The sequence below is a fragment of the Takifugu rubripes genome, chromosome 11 (assembly GCF_901000725.2).
Source record: "Takifugu rubripes chromosome 11, fTakRub1.2, whole genome shotgun sequence".
Taxonomy (NCBI): domain Eukaryota; kingdom Metazoa; phylum Chordata; class Actinopteri; order Tetraodontiformes; family Tetraodontidae; genus Takifugu; species Takifugu rubripes.
This window is the reverse complement of record NC_042295.1, coordinates 10,905,719-10,927,203: the sequence shown is the minus strand read 5'-3', so window position 1 is coordinate 10,927,203 and position 21,485 is coordinate 10,905,719. Positions and strand designations below refer to the sequence as shown.

At 46.6% G+C, this 21,485-nt stretch overlaps 3 protein-coding genes across 4 annotated transcripts; 2 read left to right on the top strand and 1 right to left on the bottom strand.

The window, feature by feature from the left end:
- Positions 1–222: 222 nt before the first annotated feature.
- Positions 223–5,430, bottom strand: tsr1 (TSR1 ribosome maturation factor). The gene is made up of 15 exons (XM_011608525.2): positions 5,226–5,430; positions 4,670–4,773; positions 4,342–4,570; positions 4,091–4,225; positions 3,539–3,993; positions 3,255–3,399; positions 2,956–3,137; positions 1,851–2,047; positions 1,618–1,777; positions 1,434–1,544; positions 1,216–1,348; positions 1,025–1,141; positions 789–929; positions 637–711; positions 223–564 (listed from the first exon to the last, which is right to left on the bottom strand). The coding sequence occupies exons 1-15, from the start codon at positions 5,341–5,343 to the stop codon at positions 386–388; spliced, it is 2,481 nt and encodes an 826-aa protein (XP_011606827.2). The 5' UTR covers positions 5,344–5,430; the 3' UTR covers positions 223–385.
- A 750-nt stretch (positions 5,431–6,180) lies between these two features.
- taok1a (TAO kinase 1a) lies at positions 6,181–16,522 on the top strand. Its single transcript, XM_011608526.2, has 20 exons — positions 6,181–6,703; positions 8,619–8,867; positions 8,953–9,024; positions 9,134–9,235; positions 9,314–9,359; positions 9,471–9,567; positions 9,660–9,773; positions 9,846–9,937; positions 10,034–10,127; positions 10,213–10,294; positions 10,371–10,538; positions 10,675–10,866; positions 10,938–11,066; positions 11,171–11,407; positions 11,498–11,626; positions 11,713–11,916; positions 12,009–12,248; positions 12,413–12,625; positions 12,801–12,983; positions 13,181–16,522. The coding sequence occupies exons 2-20, from the start codon at positions 8,736–8,738 to the stop codon at positions 13,688–13,690; spliced, it is 3,036 nt and encodes a 1,011-aa protein (XP_011606828.2). The 5' UTR covers positions 6,181–6,703; positions 8,619–8,735; the 3' UTR covers positions 13,691–16,522.
- A 242-nt stretch (positions 16,523–16,764) lies between these two features.
- On the top strand, positions 16,765–21,179 carry paf1 (PAF1 homolog, Paf1/RNA polymerase II complex component). 2 transcript variants are annotated; one of them, XM_003968513.3, is made up of 14 exons: positions 16,765–16,985; positions 17,346–17,375; positions 17,504–17,596; positions 17,680–17,801; positions 18,043–18,109; positions 18,190–18,291; positions 18,373–18,478; positions 19,203–19,271; positions 19,443–19,546; positions 19,620–19,736; positions 19,834–19,962; positions 20,036–20,141; positions 20,269–20,347; positions 20,444–21,179. In XM_003968513.3, exons 1-14 carry the CDS (start codon positions 16,939–16,941, stop codon positions 20,860–20,862), a joined length of 1,590 nt encoding a protein of 529 aa, XP_003968562.1. In that variant the 5' UTR covers positions 16,765–16,938; the 3' UTR covers positions 20,863–21,179. The 2 variants fall into 2 exon arrangements, with proteins under 2 accessions (XP_003968562.1, XP_011606829.1); XM_011608527.2 differs by having other exon boundaries at positions 17,343–17,375.
- Positions 21,180–21,485: the final 306 nt, after the last annotated feature.

Sequence of the window (21,485 nt, the reverse complement as noted above, 5' to 3'; positions counted from 1 at the left end):
AAAGTGTTTTTTTGGGGGGGGGCGGGGGTGTTGTTGTGTCTCGCTTGTGCAACTTTATCTAGTTCCTACATGTAATCATTTAGTCTCTCTGTGCGGCTTGAGTGGCAGCGTATGAATTACGCAGAGGAATATTATTCACCTGCCGGTTACCGTGGAAACAGCAGTTGTTATCCATTCACAAAGTGTTGCACGACCATACACAGTCCTGGTTCTGAAACAGGGTTTTGGGGAGAATAAAGTGAAATATTTATTCATTGCCGCCACCTAGTGGCCAAAGACAGCAATGGCAATATCACGATTTCCGAGTAGATTTTTTTCAGATATTTTGTTGCCACCCATTTGCAAATCAGTTCAGTCAAAACATGCCCTAACTTCTTGTTCTCCATTATTCCATGTCCAGGTCATCCAGCTCGACAGTCCCTTCTTTCTTGACCCAGGGCAGAGGTGAGGGTACGTAGGGGTCATATGTCCAACGGGGATACACCCGCTTGTATAAATTCATCAGGACTGTGTCTTGAGAGCGTAGCTGGCTGTCGAAAACACACTTCATATGTCCGTGTGTACCTGAAAAAATACGATACAGTCAGAATTCACTTATTAGATTTATCCCAGGTTTTTTCTCTCCAATTTTCTCACCCAATGCCTCCTTGATGTGGCCTCTGCGACCCCACTTAGTTTTTAGTTCTACTGGCTTGAACCACAAAATATCATCTGACAAAGGAAGAAAAAAAGGGCATTAAATTCCAGAATAGTCAAACTTTATTGCCATCTTCTTCAAAGCATCTCACCTCTGTTGAAGAACATGTAACGGACGACGGCGGAGCGGCGGTTGATTTTGAACGGGTGTCCGCTGAGTACAATCCTCTTCAACATCACGCGCTGAGGATCACAACTGAGCAGGCTACCTGTAGCCACCAGGTCCTGGATGCCTGGAAAGATGCAGAAACCCAAATCAAGGCTCTGAGACAACAGAAGTGCACAAATCCTAAATCAAGCTAAACCGGATGAGATGCTTTTATCCTACCATCACTCCTTTGCTTAAAGAGCAGGACTCCAGCTGGAGAGAAGGTAATAGGAGCATACACTGACACCACGGTGGGGGCGTCTGGTCTGAGGAAGCGCTCCATCTTATGTTTGTCCGCTGTAGAAAGGCAGAGTTGCGCCTTAATGCGTGCGCTTATTGTAATGGCCGGATTAGGGGATACGACGGAGCACCTGTGGTGTGCTGAGAGAAGATGGGCGAAGCGCGGAACCTCCGGAACCCACAGTGAAACACCAGCTCCTCTTTAGACTTGATGGGTTCTGTATTGCTGGGGTGTCTCCTCACCAAGATGTGCATCACAGACATCTGTTTCCAAAAAGGGAAAGGTGTTGAAAACATCGACACCAACCAGCTGGTGGAGTCGGTGTGACTCGGCGTCACACTCACACACCTTCTGCTCATGAGGTAGGAGAGACACGAGGGTCAAAGGTCTGCCCGCCTGCACGCCATCCATCACAGATGAGGGTACGTCCATGATGTGGAGGGTGACGTACCAGCCCACCTGAAACACAAACAGTCTTTTATACACGTGTAATAGATGCAGGGTTACGCGTTGCCTTTTTTTCCCCTCTCACCATGGCGCCGTCCTCCTCGGCCGCAGCCTCGGCCAGAATGCGACGGCGAGTGCGTTCAAAGTTTTGGAACTGGAAGATGCGGGAATAGTTCTGTGGCAGGTTCTCCATGGGGTCCCAGGGTGAGGTGCGGAAACTTTTCAGGCCTCTGTAACGTTGGAACCTAAAGCCCATAGAAGAGTTACAGGACCAGTCCAGATATTTCTGACCCCGCCCTGCACGGCAGCGGGACTCACCTGATCCTGGCTGACGCGTCGATGGGCGTGTCCACCTCATCGGGGAACATTTCATTGGCCCGAGCCTCGCGATAACGCCTCAGGCCTTCTTCCTCTGCTGCTTCATCCATGTGCTCATCGTAGCGCTGATCTGCTCCAGTTCGCTCTGTGGGGCAAACCTCTTCTTCTTCTTCCTCCTCCTCCTCCCCCTCTGAGGTCTGGCCAGAGCACAAGGGAGGACGATTAGCATCTAGCTTTCCTGGAGCATCTGCTTCCTTTTCTTATTATTTCCAGGGTGACTGTTAATGATCACGTCCACAGACATTCACCTCACCAGTTTCTGCAAATGCATCTTTCTTTAGTTGATATCTGAGGAACTCAACCATCAAAGATGACAACTTATAGATCTATATTTACTGAAAAACCAGACCTATGAAGGGAAAACACTCAACATGGGGCTGAATCACAACCTCTCCAACACCCCTGCTGCAATAACAATAATCATTATCATTTGAAGTGCTCTTTTCCCCATTGTTATCCTCTCAGATATATTCCTGTGCACTACCATCAACATCAAACACGTTATTAACAATTACTGGTCGTAATGAACCCTTTCATAGAGAGAGTTTCCCCAGTTTCTTTCAAGCAGGGTTTGAAATAAATAAATGGTCCGCCCCTCCCTACGTCCAGACAGGAAGTTCTGTTCTCGGGACAGGAAGACGGGAGGCTTCTCTCGGGACTCCTGCTCCAAACACTATTGTTGTGGTGAGCAGCCTGGCACTACACGCCAGAGACAGACAGTGAAAAAACAAACTTTGCCTCTCAGATATGAGATGCACAGACGGTGGGTCACGTATGCAGCTCCAGACTCCACAAACAGGCCCGACTCCACATTTTAATGCTAAAATTTTGAACATTAAACAACAAAAATTCTTCAAAAGCCTACAGCATACACAGGGCAGCAGAGAGGATGAGTCAAATGTAATCGAACAATGTTATTTGGCAACAGAAACCCTCCCACTTTTAGAAGCCCGGAGAATATAATTACACCAAGGATGATGATGGTGCAGCAGCAGCTATTCTCCCATCAGATGCTACTAAGTTTAGCAATAAAAAACCAAAGTACCTGAGAACAAATATCCTCATCCTCGTCATCCATGGCCTCATCCGGCATCTCATCGTCATCATCCTCTTCCTCCTCACTGCTTTCTTCCTTCAACTCTCCGTTGTCGTCATCAACGATCCACGTGGCCTGGTAATCTGATGTTCCTTTAGGGACCTTCATGACTCGTTTGTTCTTCCTGGCCTCTGTAGGATAAAAAGAGCTGAATAGCGGTCTCGGTTTCTGTGGTTTAGGTCGGCCTAACGCAGGCAAGCATTTTAAATTTTAAAAAAATGCTGAAGTTGTAGACTGTGTGTCTGCACCTTCGGCCTCCAGCAGCTCCGATTCTGTCGGCCACGTCTGTTCTCCTTCCATGGGATCGACCTCGGCCTCAGCCTGCAGGCTCTCCCGGGTAGTCGGATCCGCCTTCATGAGCACCCGTACCGGAGCCTCATTGTCGCCTCCGTCCTGAAGGTAACACAGATGCCGCTTATTTTACCATGACTCGCACATGGAAATCACATCGTTCATGAACACAAGCTTCATCATTTGATTGTTGCCATTTCTGAACAGTTAAAGTTAAAAGTGTGAAGGTTTGAGCACCTACTTGCATGTCAACATCTCCTCCCCTGCCCGATTTATTTGATCTGCCTGTTGCCAAGTTGAGGGGCAGCGGGTCTGACGGAGCATCAATCTGGCTGAGCTGAAAGTCTCCGTGACCGCTGATGTGCACCAGTCTGTCCACCCGTAGAGGGCGCCCACGGACATACCCGGACACGCAAAGAGTGCCGAGGCCACTGGGACCACCACCGGACCCCTCACTGTGGTCGCTGGGGGTGAATGTGACACACTGAGCCAGGAGATGAGAACGTCTGGACCGGAAACCGAGCTTCCTCTGTTTCTGGCTGCCCAGGTGTCTGAGGAGGAGAGTTGCGTCTTGATCCGAATCAAGCGGGAAGAGACGGGTGTCGGGAAAGCGGACCTCGACGATCTTTGAGAGGGCTCTCCGGGCCTCCACCCTCTTCTTCACAGGGAGGTCAGACACACCAAGACACACCAGTGCTACGCAGGATAAGAACAGACAATAAAGAACATCCCCACACATCTTAGTATTGTGGTCCAAAGGAGGGAAGCAAGTTGCAGTCAGGGTTATACCCACCGTGGCTGGGGAGGCCCTGAGCAAAAAGGCAAGAGAGACAGTAGTCTCCGTAATCGTCCCAACCTTCAGCAGCATCCAGCACAAACAGGAGGCTGTCTGCAATCTTTGCCATATCCAGTAAGGAGTGCATGTCAGCTGATTAAGACCAGTCACCAGGACACGACACCATAACAAACACAAAAAAGGGAGGCGTTGTAATTCAGAGGACCGTCTCGATGTTCGTGTTACGCCTCTGCGCGAGTGCAGCTTACCCGTGTCCTGGTGTAGGAAGGTGAACCGCTGTTTAAAACGTGGCAGAATCAGCCCAAAACTGTCACCGAGTCCACTGACACACTGCTCCTGGTGCACGATGCCCCCAACGGTCTCCCGACGAAGCATTTTGGTAACACTGCTGGCGTCCGCGTCCGTGTGGAGGGACACCACGGCGATCAAGTGAGGAGGACCATCCCTGCCGCCCAGACGTCTTTTTTCTGTCAGGATCTGAAAAGAGAATAGCTGTTTTGCCAAGTGGGAATTCAAAGGTTTTTTTTTTTTTTTTTTGCATTTTTTCCCCTGTAAAATGAAAGAAACTTTTTATACCATGTCTTTTTTATTCCTGCGGAGCTGATTGGCTTTGTTCCTTCTGTCAATCTTCTTTTGTTCTTTCCTCTGTTTTTTAGTGAGGGCTGTCACTGACACTCTCCCTTTGAGAGAATCACAAGAAATGTTCGTTATAAATTTCAAAATGATATAAAGTGCAGTTTTAAATCCCAGTTGAGTTTAATATTCAATGTTGCACATTTTTATACTACTCCTAAATCGTCTATATCTAAACTCTGGGCGTATGTGTCAGCATATTACACGATATTAAAACAGAAAATAACATTATGAATTAAATGTATTATAGGAATGCTTATTTTAACACAAACTAGATCTTTTTTTATTTAGGATGAGGGTTCTGATTGATCCGTAAGGTTTAAATAGTCGTGTCAACAGCAGAAGAGGAATAAGACCGTTATGTAGACTTGACATGTTCCACAAGACGTTACTATGAAGTGACAGTACCCTGAATAGACTAGAAACACGTGCAATTGCAAAGATGAGACAAACCAAAAGTGCCACCTTAAACATCACTGCAACCCTGAATGCACCTTACCTTTATTCTCTCTTTCAACTTCCCCTTTGGTTCGGTGTTTGCCATGTTTGTGGACTTTATTTTTCTGTTTAAAGGCGCCGGGTCTGTGGCCCTGTTGTTTTTCCTCCGTCGCAGCCATGTTTAACCACGTGGGAGAGCGAAGTGGCTTAACTTCCGCGTTGGCGTGACGTCACGCAAGAAACGCGTCGCCGGACCTTCCGGAAAACTTTTACTCTTCAAGATAAAAGCCTATGTTGTGTTTTTTTGTTTCCCTTTTTTTTAAAGTTTAAATACACAAGTATTCGAATGAAATGGGTAATGGGTACAAATATTGCAAGCACGCACATGCAAATTATTGATGTAATAAATGGCAATACGTATATTTAATATTTACTTACAAAATACTTAGAACGTTTTGAATAAAACACATGAATCTGTTTGTTTCTCCAGCGAAAACAGCCAAAGAGAATCACGAATCAGAGGTGTTAAAGCGCCGCTTAGCGACCGATCAGTAGAAATGAGAATCGATTTCCGTCAGAAGATAACAGAAGTTGTTTGTGAGAAGTGCGTGCGTGATGTCACTGCACCCATGGCCTGTTGTAATATTCCACATGCACGCATTTCCCCCAGAAAAATCGCCTTCACCGTCGAACAGAGCCTCGAACCTGTGGTTTTGAATCGTACGTGTCTCTCATGTAAAGCCAGTCGTGACGTAATAAACACAGAACAATCAAAACCCGCAGTTTTTACCGCAAAGGGGATTAAAATGAATCTGACATATAATCAGAAGTAAGTGTGAAAGCCACTAAACGGCGATTAAAGCAACATGTGCAGTACTAAACTCTCACATGCTTTTCATATTTCAATGTGCGCGGGTTTTATGGAAATATTTGGAATAAGTTCGGCCGTGACGCGGCGGTTTAATGGCGATGTCCCCGCCTCTGGATGGTTTTTGGGTCAGGGAGAGTTTACTGTACCCGTGCAGGGCGGAACTGTAATGTCGTAGGAAGACGGACACTTTCGGGCGCAGCTACCGCTTTTTAGCCGCCGAGTTCTCAACAAACTGTCCGTCACCGCCAAGTAAAACTCCCCGGCCCCCCCGAACGACACCGCGGCCGTCGTTTGCGGGTATTCGGGAGGCGTTTGAACTTCCCTCACATTCTCCACGACGTATTTTTTCGCGAAGGGAGGCGGCGGTGGAGCGCACGGCAGCCATCTTTGGAGCAGCCTGGGAGTGGGATTCGACTGCTCTGGCACCCCGGACACTCCGAGGGTGGAGATTTTCTTTTTAAAAAAAAGAGGAGAAAAAAAAAAGCCTATAACAATTTCATGAACCTCTCGGTTACAATCGACTGACAGCATTGGGGCACCGGAGGGTTCGACCCAGCCAGTGACATTGATCGGCGGGGATGAATCCCGGAAAACAGTTTTACGATTGGAAACTGTTTTGAAACGCACGACAGTGAGTCCAGTGAAACCTGGCCTGTCAAGAGAGAAGGGTGAGTTCCAGCTAACTGGCTAAGCTAACGTAGCAAACATTACAGTGGTTTCCTCGCGAATCCAACTGGTTTACTCGGGTGTTTTTGCATTTCTTCTTAGTTCCTGTCGTTTCCGAAGCGACCTGCTCACGCAAACAAGCTGTAAATAGTCGCTGGTGGGATTTATCCTATGACACGTAACTTAGCTAAGATGTTTAGCTGTTAGTCAATGGTTAGATCACTGGTTGGATTTCTTTACATTTCAGACGTGGCTGTTTTGAATTACTCGTGACAGCGGGGATATCCACTAGCTCCTGTCATGTCCCATAAAAACTCTTTATGTTATGACCTTTTATTTTCGATCTTGGAGAACTATTGCCACCCAAAGTTGAACTGGATGGAATCGAACGCAGCCCATAAGGCGAGGCAGCTAGCAGAAGGAGAACCTTTCCTCACTTTAAAGAAGCTCTTATTTACCCTCAAAGTCGAAAGCACCAGCTACGACGTCAGATTATCAGATAAGTTATGGGCTTGTTAGTCTGAAACCCCCCCCTCCCCAAAACTGGAATGTTAAGGGCCTATTTTGTTGTTTTATACTGATACCAGCATTGGCTTGAATGGGGAGGCCAATACAAATTAAATGGAGACATTTACTGACACATTTCAGATCTGCCAAGTGTTGGCATTTGAATCCCACTTGGGTTCATGCAGTGTGTGTTTCATATTTGAATCTGCCAGGGTGTCTGAAGGTACGTGCACGTATGAAAGCCATTTCATTTAAGTCCACACACGTTGCTGAGGGGGGAAAAAAAATCTCAGCAGGGCCCCTTCCCACCTCCCTATAGCAGTGTGAACAGGAAATGCAGAGCAGTGAGGACATACATTGGGAATTTCAGCCCTCCAGCTTTGTTGTCCTGTCCTGCTGCATTCTTGTGAATGTGTGTGTGCACGCTGGTTGGAAAGGCAAAGGTGTTTTACGAGCGTATCGGTTATTGTTGCTCCCTTTTGTGCTCACGTGCGTGTCCCCCCCCTCCCTCCGGTTTAAATCGCCGCCGTGAGATATGACAACAAGGCTCATTCATGGGCAACAATGGCAATAAAGAGGCACAGTCTCTCATGGTAATGAGGCTTTATTTCAGAGCTGTGGCTGCATCTCTGCGGAATGGTGAGCTGTTCAGGACCTCTGGGAGACAAATGTGTGCTTGAACTGTTTCTCCCAGGCTGGCGAAGAGGTCTTGTGACTCGCGTCAACTCGGTATCTGATCATCTGAACCAATCAGGCTCTATTGAGTTTCCCCACTGAGCTGTGAGCCACTTCCTTAGTGTTTGGGGATATAGATACAGTATATAAACCCACTGTCTGGCAGAAGCAGCGTGGGAAATCGCACCTGGACCTTGCAAGCACTCTTAGAAAAGTTACATGGACAATGTTTGGTATGTTTGAGAAGATGTGTTTACTGAACTCTTACAGGTTTAACAAGTAGTCCCATCACTGGGATGCTTTGTTTCAGCTGGACGTCCCCCACAGTGAAGCGGTTAGATCTGAGTTTCTGTCTTCCAGTTGGACATATTTGGCTGTATCCTCATGACAGCTGCCGTGCCCGTTCCTGGCGGCATCGTAACTATGGCAACGGGAGACCTAACTCAGACATCTTCTCACCATTTGAAGCTGATGTCATGATTTGCGTAGCTCTCTCTTCCTAACCTAAAGAGGCCCCAGGACAGTGTGTGAGGAATACTTCTGACAGAGGTTTTTCTTACCTCATAGGGATGATAAATCATGACTAAAGTTGACTGGAGACTCTGAAATGTCCACATTTACGTCCCAAACTCCCCCAAAACTGTTAGAACTGTTTATTCTTCAGAAAAACGTAAAGTGACACAGTAAAAAGAGGAAGTGCAAGAATATACTGAATTTTCTGTCTTTCTCTTTCAGCTGAACACATATGAGACACTTGTCCTGCAGATGAGCCATCGGTGGGGGCTTTGGAGTCGCTGTCGCAGACCCAGATAGTTCCTGGCGGCAGCGACATCCCCCCCCCCGCTCCCCATTATGCCCAACAGCAGTCGGGCGGGGAGCCTGAAGGACCCCGAAATCGCCGACCTCTTCTTTAAGGAGGACCCAGAAAAGCTCTTCACTGACCTTCGTGAGATCGGACATGGCAGCTTTGGCGCTGTTTATTTTGTAAGTGAATTTATATTAAAAATAAAGATCCGCGTCATCATTTTATTAAGAAATAAAGCTCACAGCGATGCGCTCCGCCCGCCAGGCACGAAATGGGCGGACAAATGAGGTGGTGGCCATCAAGAAGATGTCTTACAGTGGGAAGCAGTCCAACGAGGTGATGTCGGCTCTCAAGAACCTCAATAACATGAGCCGCTGAGGCTTTTCACCGGTTTTCTGTTGCTGTTGCACCATCTGCCGTCCTCAGAATTTCACTGTTTTCACAGAAATGGCAAGACATCATCAAAGAAGTCAAATACCTGCAGAAAATCCAACACCCAAACTGCATAGAGTACAAAGGATGTTATCTACGGGAGCACACTGCTTGGGTAAAAGTGTAAACCACGGTGACCACCGTTATTAGCACTAAATAAATGCTAAACCATGAAACCAACCTTTGTCTGCAGCTGGTCATGGAATATTGCCTTGGTTCTGCTTCGGATCTGTTAGAAGGTGAGTTGCGAGGCTTTGTTTGGTTCTTGGGCTGTTTGTGAAGCGGCGAGATGAAACACTGCGGCTTTTTTCTCAATTCACACCCCCGCCTTTGAACGTTTCTGCCTCCAGTTCACAAGAAACCGCTGCAAGAAGTCGAAATCGCCGCCATTACTCACGGCGCTCTGCAAGGGTTGGCTTACTTACACTCCCATAACATGATTCACCGGTGAGTGTTTCAGGTCCGGGGGGGGGGTGTCTGGTGCTTCTCTGGGTTGTTTGTGAGTCTTTGAAATGATATTTTTCCCTCATGTTTGACAGTGATGTCAAGGCAGGGAATGTCTTGCTAACGGAGCCAGGGCAGGTCAAACTAGCAGATTTTGGTTCAGCATCCATCGCCTGTCCGGCAAACTCCTTCGTCGGGACGCCATATTGGTACCTTCCATAAACCTTCAGATATTAGAATTCTGATTTGCTCATCTTAATGGAATGTCTCTGTTTTGTCAGGATGGCCCCAGAAGTCATTCTAGCCATGGACGAGGGTCAGTATGAAGGAAAGGTAGACATCTGGTCTTTGGGAATCACCTGCATTGAATTAGGTGCATAACATTTATCTTGTTCATGCCTCCGCAGCATTATTGTGGGGCTACACGGGTTAATCATCTTGTTTTCTTTTCATTTGCCTCGTTTGGCAGCTGAGAGGAAGCCTCCACTGTTCAACATGAATGCGATGAGTGCCTTATACCATATAGCACAGAACGAGAGCCCTATGCTGCAGTCTATTGAATGGTGAGCTTTCAGGTCTGTGCTCTTTGTTTAATCGCCTGAATCACAATTTCTTTATTTGTGTTTTTTTTTTATTTTCCTTCGCCAGGACGGATTATTTTAGAAACTTTGTAGATTCTTGCCTTCAGAAAATTCCTCAGGACAGACCAAACTCTGAAGAGCTGTTGAAGGTGAATAAACAGTTGCGCTTCATTCCTGTAGCGGTAACTCGGCTATTGACTTGTCTTTTCCGTGCATTTCCCTCAGCACGCATTTGTCCAACGCGAACGACCAGAGTCGGTGCTGGTTGATCTCATCAATCGGACGAAAGATGCCGTGCGCGAGCTGGACAATCTTCAGTATCGCAAAATGAAGAAGATCTTGTTTCAGGAAGCTCATAACGGCCCGACAACTGAGGCACAAGATGAAGAGGAGGTCTGTCTCATGACCGGCTGCTAGCACTTTTCCCCACTCTTTGTCCATTTTTGCCACATCCAGATGGAAAAGAGTGATACAGCGCTGTGTTATGAGAGACCTTATGAATGTCTGTCGTGCCTGATGGGTTTTTTAGGAGCCGGAACACGTTGTTGGCAGGACTGGTACAGTGAACAGCGCAGGAAGCAACCAGTCCATACCCAGTATGTCAATCAGCGCCAGCTCCCAGAGCAGTTCCGTCAACAGTCTGACGGACGCGTGCGACGACAAGAGCGAGGCGGACATGGAGGGCGACCACACGGTTATGTCCGTCATACACCTCAAGCCGGTACGACGTCCCAGCTAAAGGCGTTTTAACACGCGTTGTGCTACTGCTCACACGTTCTGTCTGCCTTTCAGGAGGAACGGACGAATGACGAGGAGACGGAACCCAACAACCGGCCGACGGAGCCTCAGTCCCAACCAGCGCAAACTCCACGACCCAAGCGCAACCGCGAGCATTTTGCTACGATACGCACGGCCTCAGTGGTAATAACACACTTCATAAATGACTCATTAGATGTTTATTTAAAGGAGAAAAATGATTATACAGATGTTTAACCGAATTTCCCCCCCCCCCATTTCTTTTCCAGCTCACCCGCCAGATAAAAGAACACGAGCAGGATTCCGAGTTAAGGGAGCAGATATTAGGGTACAAGCGGATGAGGCGGCAGCACCAGAAACAGCTGATGGCTCTGGAAAACAAGCTGAAGGCGGAGATGGACGAGCACAGGCTGCGTCTTGACAAGGAGCTGGAGAACCAGAGGAACACTTTTGCCCAAGAGATGGACAAACTGATAAAGAAGCACCAGGCAGCCATGGAGAAATATGTTAGTTGTCATCTCCTTCATATCTGAGCCCTCTTTTTTTCTTTTGTCTTGGCCAGAACCAGGTGCTAACTGTGTGTGACCCTCTTACAGGCAAAAACATTCAGCAACGATGAAAAGAAGTTCCAACAGCACATTCAGAGTCAGCAGAAGAAGGAACTAAACAGTTTCCTTGAATCTCAGAAGCGGGAGTACAAGCTGCGTAAGGAACAACTCAAAGAGGTAGGTCATTGCTGAAGATGGTGTCGACTCGCCCATTGGCTAATGGAGGTCCGGAGTCACGATTGTCTCTGCTGTTTTCCAATTAGGAGCTGAACGAAAACCAGTCAACTCCCAAGAAAGAAAAGCAGGAGTGGTTTTCGAAGCAGAAGGAGAACTTCCAACACTACCAAGCAGAGGAGGACGCCAACCTACAGCGCAGGCAGAGACAGTATCTGGAACTGGAGTGTCGCAGGTTCAAACGGAGGATCCTGATCGCTCGCCACAACATCGAGCAGGATTTAGTTCGAGAGGTGGGAGCGCGTCTAATTCTGTGTCGCTGGGCTGAAGCTTTCGAGAAAAGCGCCTTTTAAAAAAAAAAATCATTTCCTGTCCGCGTACTTAGGAGCTGAACAAGCGTCAGACCCAGAAGGATTTGGAACACGCCATGTTGCTCCGGCACCACGAATCTATGCAAGAGCTGGAGTTCCGCCAGCTCAACAACATCCAAAAGACGCGGACCGAGCTGGTCCGTCTGCAGCACCAGACCGAGCTCACCAACCAGCAGGAGTACAACAAGAGGAGGGAGCGGGAACTCAGACGCAAGCATGCCATGGAGGTTCGCCAGCAGCCCAAGAGTCTGAAGGTGAGAGCCAGGCCTGCCTCTACACGTCGCTAAAATTAGCGTTCAAATGACGCTAATCCCAGTCACAACATGTCGGCTGTGAGCTGTAGAATTTGCCCACGATGAGGTTTTATGTCTGTTTATGACGGGAAAGAAAGATGCAGATTGTTTCCTTGTTTCTTTAGTCCAAAGAGCTACAGATCAAGAAGCAGTTTCAGGATACTTGCAAGATCCAGACCAGGCAGTATAAAGCACTGAGAAACCAGCTGTTGGAGACCACGCCAAAGTCGGAGCACAAGGCTGTCCTCAAACGGATGAAGCAGGAGCAGCACCGCAAACTCGCCATCTTGGCCGAGCAATACGACCACTCCATCAATGAGATGCTGTCAACTCAGGCGGTGAGCGTAGAATTAACCCTTGGCAGCTCCACTAGAATTTGGCCAGACGTCATTATTGCGCAATACCCACCTCCAGGCTTTGCTGAAGGCTCAGCCCTAATCTGGGTGTGAGAGAGAACCGAAAGCTTCGGAGCTCCACAACAGGATTTGTGATCTGTTTTTTTTTTCTCTGCAGCTACGTCTGGATGAGACTCAGGAGGCTCAGTGCCAAGCCCTACGAATGCAACTCCAGCAGGAGCTGGAACTCCTCAACGCCTACCAGAGCAAGATCAAGATGCAGACGGATGCTCAGCACGATCGTGAAAGGAAGGAGCTGGAGCAGAGGGTGTCGCTCCGGAGGGCCCTGCTGGAACATAAGGTCAGAAAAAGGATTTTCTCTTTAGCATCAGTGGTAACGTAGAGCTCTGTCCAGGCTTTGGACGGGGAAGAATCCATGACACAGCTTCCTGTTTCCCCTCTTATGTCTTCATAGTTCCTCCTGTTATTTTATGGCTTTTAAAGCTACTTGCTCATCTGTGGCATTGATGTATAATCGAGGATTTTTGGGTCCTTTAGATCGAAGAGGAGATGATGTCCTTGCAAAACGAACGGCTGGCGCGAATCCAGAGCCTGCTGGAGCGTCAGGCCCGAGAAGTTGAAGCTTTTGGTTCGGAGAGCATCCGTCTGGGCTTCAGCAACATGGTGCTATCAAATATCTCCCCGGAGGCCCTGAGCCACAGCTTTCCTGGGGCCACGGGTGGGTGGAGTCCTCATCAGCAACAATCTGGGAGCCCTCAGGGGCCACGCTGGGGCAGCAGCATTCTGAGCGCAGGGTCAAGCCACCATTATCACTCCAGTCCAGGAGGGCCATCTATGCAGCAAGGCTGGGGCCCGGGCATGCAGGGAGACGGGGGCCCGTCACCATTGGGCCATCCGTCGGCAGTGTCCCGCCTCAGCGGCGGTTTACAGAACAGCCCTCAAGCGATGGGACGGACGCCCACGGGAGCGCGCAGCGAGCAGGGCATGAGCAGGAGTACGAGCGTCACCTCTCAGATATCTAACGGATCCCACCTCTCCTACACATAGATGCCCCATCAGCCCAAGCATCAGAGGTCGTCGGCGAAGAGGTAGAGTCTGTCGACCAGGCGCCGTCTCCAGCGGACGCGTGGACGCGTGACGGAACAAATGTCGCTCAGGTCAAAAGGACTGAGAGCTGCAGTCCATCCTCACAGCAGTTCACCGGCACACGCGCAGGTCCCGGAATTAGAGTTATATAAGCAGTTTGTGTGTCAAAAGAGAATATTAGCATTTGTTTTTATTTACAGCTTTGTTCCAGTTCTAAACACACGTTTCGTGCTATACACCGCCATTGCTTTCATTTTGCACAAAGAACACTGTTTTGAAAAACAAGACAAATTTTTTTTTCCCCCACAGGTCGTTAACTATGTCCTCAGAAATGTGGTCTCGAACAATCTCAGCGAGTTCAGTTTTATTTAGCTCACCTTTTCCTTCTGCAAGCCGCTGACAGCAGACCGCACCAGAGATGCGCTGTCATCGCGCTGCCAGCCTGCTGTAATGGTCATTTTGATAAATTCGGTGGCGCCCTGTCGTCACTTCTCTACGTTCCGTGTTTGTTAGTCAGCCGCTGTGAGACTTTCAAAGGTCGGAGCCAAATAAACCAATATGCTAAGCTTAGAAACAGTGCCTTTAGCATCACAGCACAACTTGGTCTCAGATGTTTAATGTTTCTAATATTTTTGGTTTTATCCAACTGATGCTCGTGTGTACAGATCAAAAGAGTTTCTAAATACTTTTCATAGGTTCCTATATGTTAAAAAAGTTGGTTCAAGTCTCATAATCATGTATATAAAGGGGGTTTTTGGTGGTACTTGCACATGTGACAGCTGATGTCTGTTTAGATGGACGGAAGAAATCAAGATTTGTTTGCCTTCAGAATCAATCCTCATATTGATCTATTGTCTTTTACTAGTGCCTTTAAAAAAACGCTGCCTTTTTAAAGCACTTTATTCAAATTGTGTTGTTGTTTTTCACGAGGCATCCTGGAGATGAGCGTCTGGTCGGTACGCGCCGTCAGAGAGGAAAGAAGCAAAGGCGCTTTTTTCTCTCTTTCGTTCCGAGCGGAGAGCGTGCCAAGCGTTTCTCTCAATGCATTTTCCCGCGTTCCTGCAGCTCCTTCCCTGGCGCCGTTGCTCGTCGCCTCTTCGTGTTTTGCCAATTTTTGCTTGAATTCTGGACGTAAGGACGCTGCCCTCAGTCTCGTGGGCCTCTGCTGACGTTAGTCCTTTACACCCGGGAGGGTACATTAGCATCATCGCCTTGACCATGACAGCAGGTTGGCACTCCTGAGAAAATAACAGTGCCATTGGACCACTCAGAAGCTGAGGAGAGTCATCGGATCTAGCATTAACACCATGAAACGCCCTCAATAAAACACAAGGCTTGAAGCACTTAGGTTTCCCTTTGATGGTCGGAACAGATCTTTAGATCAGACCCTTTAGTTTTGTGGTTGGAGTCCTGCAACTGGCATCTGTTCAAGTTTTATTCACCGGTTTAAGAGTTTTACACATTTACGTTGAGAATTTTTACACTTTGAAAAAGGCTTTTAAGAGAAAAGTTCACACACACCCACCCCCCAATCCCAGAGCTGGAGTCGACCCTTGTTCATATGTGTATATTTTATTAAAGAAAACATTTAAAGACCTAACTCATATTATAAGAAAATAATTTTTTAAACTAACTTTATTTAACTTGCTGACCACACTGTTATCAAAGCCTTCACTCTCAAAGCTCATCAGATTGTGTGTTTGCGTGCACGGATTCGTGTTTGCCACCTCTTCTACGTGCCAAGTAACGAGCCCGCCAGCCGCCTCCTCGGCATCACCCACCACCACAGCCTTCCTCCCCCCTTTTCCACTTTGATTCTGCCACTTTTTACTGAGGCTGGTTTCTTTTACGAATGTCACGGCGTGATAGATGCTGGGGTCTTTTTCTCAAGTGGGATTTAAATTTTCCGCGTGTACATACTAATCCCACCCAGAGAGATGGCGTTAATATCATGTTACATGGTTTGGCCCCAGAACTACTTCCTTGTTTTATTGCCAGCTTACAAAAGTTCTATTCATTTGTTTTCCTGTTTGTTGACCTGTGTCAAAGAAAAGGGGAATGTTTTTTTCATGATTGGAGTCTAACCTGTAGTCGGCAGCGAAGGGTTTGAATGTTAGTCCGGTCAGGCCTCACATACATGCCAACCTAAAGTTTGTATGCACAAGTTTTCTTTCTTTTTTTCTCGCTCACTTTTATGTTCACTGTAGTGTGTGATGATGTCTAGATATTTTCAATCATTGTGAGTCATAGGATTGTTCCATCAGCTCAGATTCCCCCCCCCCCCCCCCCCCCTTTGAATTCTGATGTCAATTTTTGTTGTTTCTGACTGAACTGTGGGACTGGCCGAGTTCTTCCTCCGGCCAGATGCGATGCCAAGCCCCTCCCGTACCGCTGCATCCTTTAGGCCGCATCTTCACCGGGCAGACGGCCTAAAATGCAGGGACTATTTTAAATAAAGCACGTTGGTTCTGGCGACAGGAAAAAGATGGTGTGCGGGAGGCATATCGTGAAGAGATCACATTTCTTTGAAGATGTCAGTATTCCTCTTTGGCACATTACCACTACAACTCATAACCTGCATTATAGTGTATAGATGGGTGAACCTGTTATTGAATGTCAGAGAGACTTCAGAGATGGTAAAGTACTAATGGTGGATTTAAAGTGTGTGTATAAAGGTTCATAAAGAAGAATTTAAAAAAAATAGGATCAAATTTACTATTTTGATTGTATTATATTTACCATTGTGTTGGAAGAGGGATATTGAATCAGCTGTAATAAAGTAATTTTAGTATACATGGTCTTGTGACTTTTTTTGTTCTTTTATCTTTACGTCTGGATAATAATTACTGTTCATTTCAATCTTTAAACAAAAATTATTTAAAATAGCCGATCTCAGGATTAGAGTTTGAATTTATTGAATTTATCTCGCTCCTATGAAACTAAAGTGAACTCCCCACTCATTGGTTGGTAATTTATTTGCCAATCCTGTAGACGTCGCTCGTGAGTAAAATACGGGAATAGTAATTGTTGATTCACTTCCGGGTCGTAGACACATACTACCGGGTTAAAAATAACTTCCATCGTATTCTAGTTGACGTTAAAATGAATTACTCCATGTAGCTTTATTTTAAGCAAAAAGTTTGCTTTATTCGATTTGATGCAGTTTTTCCGACTAAATTTCTATTAATTTTGATTTTCCTGCCATAAATATGGCTCCAACGATTCAGACACAAGCCCAGCGTGAAGAGGGTCACAGGTAACGTTAGTTGTTTTTCTGGTTTATGAACTTGAATTATTGTCTTCTTTGGACACATTGTCGCAATATTTTTAGTTTAAAACCACAATAGCAGCCAAGATAATCAACCTTGCGATTAGATCGGTCAGGTCAACTATGTGCAATGTTAGCTGGCTATGCATGTTAGCTCGCTACGCAAACTAGCGTGTATTATATTAATTAATTAACTTTGTTTTGCTTCATGAAGCAGAGCTAATTTTTCTGTTTAATGAAAAGTAACGTACTTAGGAAAAGCAAAGCAGGTGGATCCAATTTAGATTTTCTAATGTAAATTGTGAGTTACCTCATAGCTGAGGAGGATTTTGTTTTGCCTTTCAGTAGACCAACTTCACATAGAACTATCCCAGAAAGGTAAGTAGAGTTATCACCATGATGCATGCATCCATTAACTACTGTGTAAAGTAATTGATGCGGTGTTTTTATTAGTATTAAGGCATGTCTGGTTTCACAAATCATGTATGTACTGTGTGTGTGTCCAGGTCAGGGGTGGTGTGTCGTGTGAAGTACTGCAACAGCCTCCCTGACATCCCTTTTGATCCGAAGTTTATCACCTACCCGTTTGACCAGCACAGGTAACGCTCAGGCTTCTGCAGAAAACATAGTAGAACAAACGTGCACAAAGCTTGACTTTAAAATGCCATCATCATGCTTGCAGGTTTGTTCAGTATAAAGCCACTTCTCTGGAGAAGCAGCACAAGCATGACCTTTTAAGTGAGCCAGACCTCGGGGTCACGATTGATCTCATCAACCCAGACACCTATCGAATAGACCCCAATGGTAAGTGAAGTTTCACCAGCTCCAGCTGTCATTTCACTGCCGTTCAACAGTCGGGACAGGGTTTTTTTTTTTTTTTTATCCCAAGGTTGTTCTAAAAAGCGTAGACCCCTTCTCATTATACAGATGCTTGTATTGCCTGAAGAACTTTAACTGTCTTTTAAAGCAAACTGTGCCTAAACGAAATAAATTTAGTGAAGCACCATTTAGCATTGTAAGCATTGGTGTAATTAATCTTTTTCAGTGCTGCTGGATCCCGCTGATGAAAAGCTGTTGGAAGAAGACATCCAGGCCCCCTCCAGTTCAAAGAGGTAGGACTACCACCTTGTCAGTTTTACGTGATTATGGCTTGATATGGAGTTTCATGTAAAGTTTTCTTTATCTTTTTAAGATCCCAGCAGCATGCCAAAGTGGTCCCGTGGATGAGAAAGACAGAATATATTTCAACTGAGTTTAACAGATATGGTGTTTCCAATGAGAAAGTGGAAGTCAAGTAAGTTACTGCAGCTAAGAATAATCTACAAATGTGTTGTTTAGTAAACCACAATGCAATTTAGATATTTGTTGTTTTTAGGATTGGTGTGTCCGTCAAACAGCAATTCACAGAAGAAGAAATCTACAAGGACAGAGACAGTCAGATCTCTGCGATCGAGAAGACGTTTGAGGATGCTCAGAAATCGGTGAATATGCGTTACGAGTTGACCGTTGACCTCAGCGTCCTTTGCTGCTTTGGCTGTCTAAAATGGTCAGATGGCAGATGCAAATCCACACATGAACCCAAATGCAAATGTAACATTTGTTAGCCAGTTGAAAAGTGAGCCTTCCCTTATTCAATTCAATTCAATTCAATCTTTATTTATATGGCACTTTTCATACACTGGGTAGCACAAAGTGCCTCACAAAGGATAATAACAACAAAGAGAAACAAGAGAATCAAGAAAAAGGACACACACACAGATACACATGCATACACACACACAAACAAGCTGAGACATGGCTGGGCACCGAGACCTGAGGCGAAGGAGACGCCACCTTTGGGGGCCCTCAGGCTGAGGGAGGTCACGGTCCGTGACCACAGGTGGTACCGCCACAAAGACCACCCAGACAGACCGGAGGCTCCTCACCAAGGCACAGAGCCCCCTAACCACCCAGGCCAGAGCCGTCCACGGGACAGCACCCCCAGCAGTAGACCGGAAACATCTCCCAGCCTGGCAGGCCCCCATGAGGAAACACTGGAGCTAAAAACTGAAGGACTAAAACAGTAAATGGGATAAAAGGTGTAAAAGCTAAAAACTGAAAAACTCAGAACTGAGGGAGTAAAACAGTAAAAGTATCAAGTAAAATAAGGATAAGACATTAAAAAAAAAAGCATAAGAACATAAAAATCTCCAATCTTATCTCCAGATCACGCAGCACTACAGTAAACCCCGTGTCACACCAGTGGAGGTGTTACCCGTGTTCCCTGACTTTAAGGTAAACTATTATTTCAGTCCGACTTTTTTAGGGTTTCTGCAAATTATTTAGCAGGAAAAACTCGCATAATAAATGTGGATGTGCGGTTAAAAACTGTTAACTTTGAAATGTCTAATTATGGTACTGCTTTTCATTTCACTCTTCTTTCATATCACCTCCCTTCTTAACCAGATGTGGATCAATCCATGTGCTCAAGTCATTTTTGACTCTGACCCTGCACCCAAGGACATATCGGCACCAGCAGGAGTGGAAATGATGTCTCAGGCCATGATCAGGTGTCTGTCGTGTGCAGTTGTATCAAAGCACAGCCGGCTGCATAAATACTATTAACACATCTGTTCTTTACAGAGGAATGATGGATGAGGAAGGAAACCAGTTCGTGGCTTATTTCCTGCCGAATGAAGACACACTTCGCAAGCGCAAGAGAGACTTTGAGGAGGGGATGGATTACATGCCTGAAGATCTGTAATTAAGGCTTTTGCTAAATTCAGCAGAGACCCTGCTGCATTGTTTAGCTTGTTTACCCATGGAGGGGTTATTGAGTTTTATTGTTGTGACTTAGGTACGATTACAAGATCGCAAGAGAGTACAACTGGAACGTGAAGAACAAAGCCAGCAAGGGTTATGAGGAGAACTACTTCTTCATCTTTAGAGATGGAGATGGCGTTTACTACAATGAGCTCGAGACGAGGTGAGACCATGAAGAGAGAAGGAGCTAACGCAGCTGCGGCGTCCCGCGTGACACCTGTTCTTGTTTCCTTCAGAGTGCGTCTGAGCAAGAGAAGAGCCAAGGCTGGAACCCAGTCGACCACAAACGCCGTGCTGGTGTGTAAACACAGAGACATGAACGAGAAGGAGCTGGAGGCCCAGGTGAGTGCAACGGATACGTCACGGAGTATTTCCTGTTACAGCCAACTGTTCTGATGGCGTACATCCTCGTTATTGAGGATTTATACTGGTGCCCTGCTGACCGTTTTGCTCCTGTTGTGTTTATTAGGAAGCCCGTAAAGCTCAGCTGGAGAACCACGAGCCAGAAGACGAAGAGGAAGATATGGATAAAGACATCCAGGAATCTGGTTAGATTTTTAACCTTCCTTCATTTTTTTCCCAATATTCCTTTTAAGCTTGTAAAGTTTTGGAGTGCACCTGTAAAAGCTTTTTTGGCGTTTCAGGCGACGATGAGGAGAAGGGCAGCGGCAGCGAAGCAGAAAACTCCGGCAGTGAATCGGAGAGGGAAGACGAAGATCGGGAACAGAGGGAAGAGGACGACGAGGACCGAGGGAAGCGCAGGCGGAAGGCGAGTGGCAGCGGGAGCGAGAGCGGCGAGGAGCGGACCAGAGAAATGCGAGACGAGATCTTCGGAAGCGACGACGATGACGACGACAGCGACAACGAGCAGAAGAACTCGGGCAGAAGCAGCGGGGAGGAGGGCAGCGGAAGCGAGGACGAAGGCGGGAACAGAGGAGGCAGCAGGAGCCGCAGCGCCTCCCCGGCGCACAGCGACCGCAGCAGCGGGCACTCGGAGAGGGGTCAGAGTGGAAGCGGCAGCGAGAGGGCGTCGGACTCCAGCGACGCAAGTGACAGTGAATAAGATTTGTTGCGAGGACAAAATGACCATTAAGCTTTGGTGTAGGTTTGTCTTCATACCACCGCAGCGGGGCTCTGACCCTGACCCCCGACCCCCGACATCAGCTCAGTCTGGGCCTGTTGTTGCGAAATCAGAGAATGACCTTTGTTTCTGGAACAAGGACAACTCCTTTCTAAACTGTTTTAATCGTGGATTGAACCTTAGTCGTCTTATGTACAGTAGTCTGTTATTGTCTGTGACATTAATTACAAAATGCCACTTTATTCTCTTTTGACGCCTATGTTACTGCTTTAAACAGGTAATAAAACATCAGTCGTTACTGCCTGCTTTCTTTACTTTACCATATCTACAGTTTAGTGGTTTAAACCCAAAAGCCTAAAATAAATGCCGAGTTTGGCTTTTAAATAGAAAATAATTCAATATCAACACAGATGACATTCACAAGGATTTGCTTCATGGTTTCAATCCACGAGCCACATGCATGATTAAAAATGAGTGTCAACTAGACAGAAATGCACCGGAAAGCCATAAATCAAGGAGGCTGGCATTCCCAAAAGAAGGGAAATATTCTTTGTCTTCCTGCGAAGAATTCCTCTACAGCTTGTCTCAACCTGTCACATTTACAC

What these genes read in the sequence shown, in the direction of transcription:
- tsr1 (XM_011608525.2), bottom strand. Translation starts at nt 5,343, where the DNA reads ATGGCTGCGACGGAGGAAAAACAACAGGGCCACAGACCCGGCGCCTTT. An exon ending in TCAGGGCCTCCCCAGCCACG is followed by an intron (nt 3,994 to 4,090) that starts GTGGGTATAACC and finishes TATCCTGCGTAG; the next exon opens with CACTGGTGTGTCTTGGTGTG. An exon ending in CTTCTCTCAGCACACCACAG is followed by an intron (nt 1,142 to 1,215) that starts GTGCTCCGTCGT and finishes GCCTTTCTACAG; the next exon opens with CGGACAAACATAAGATGGAG.
- taok1a (XM_011608526.2), top strand. Translation starts at nt 8,736, where the DNA reads ATGCCCAACAGCAGTCGGGCGGGGAGCCTGAAGGACCCCGAAATCGCC. An exon ending in GCTTTGGCGCTGTTTATTTT is followed by an intron (nt 8,868 to 8,952) that starts GTAAGTGAATTT and finishes TCCGCCCGCCAG; the next exon opens with GCACGAAATGGGCGGACAAA. An exon ending in AGGCACAAGATGAAGAGGAG is followed by an intron (nt 10,539 to 10,674) that starts GTCTGTCTCATG and finishes TGGGTTTTTTAG; the next exon opens with GAGCCGGAACACGTTGTTGG.
- paf1 (XM_011608527.2), top strand. Translation starts at nt 16,939, where the DNA reads ATGGCTCCAACGATTCAGACACAAGCCCAGCGTGAAGAGGGTCACAG. An exon ending in CATAGAACTATCCCAGAAAG is followed by an intron (nt 17,376 to 17,503) that starts GTAAGTAGAGTT and finishes GTGTGTGTCCAG; the next exon opens with GTCAGGGGTGGTGTGTCGTG. An exon ending in CTATCGAATAGACCCCAATG is followed by an intron (nt 17,802 to 18,042) that starts GTAAGTGAAGTT and finishes AATCTTTTTCAG; the next exon opens with TGCTGCTGGATCCCGCTGAT.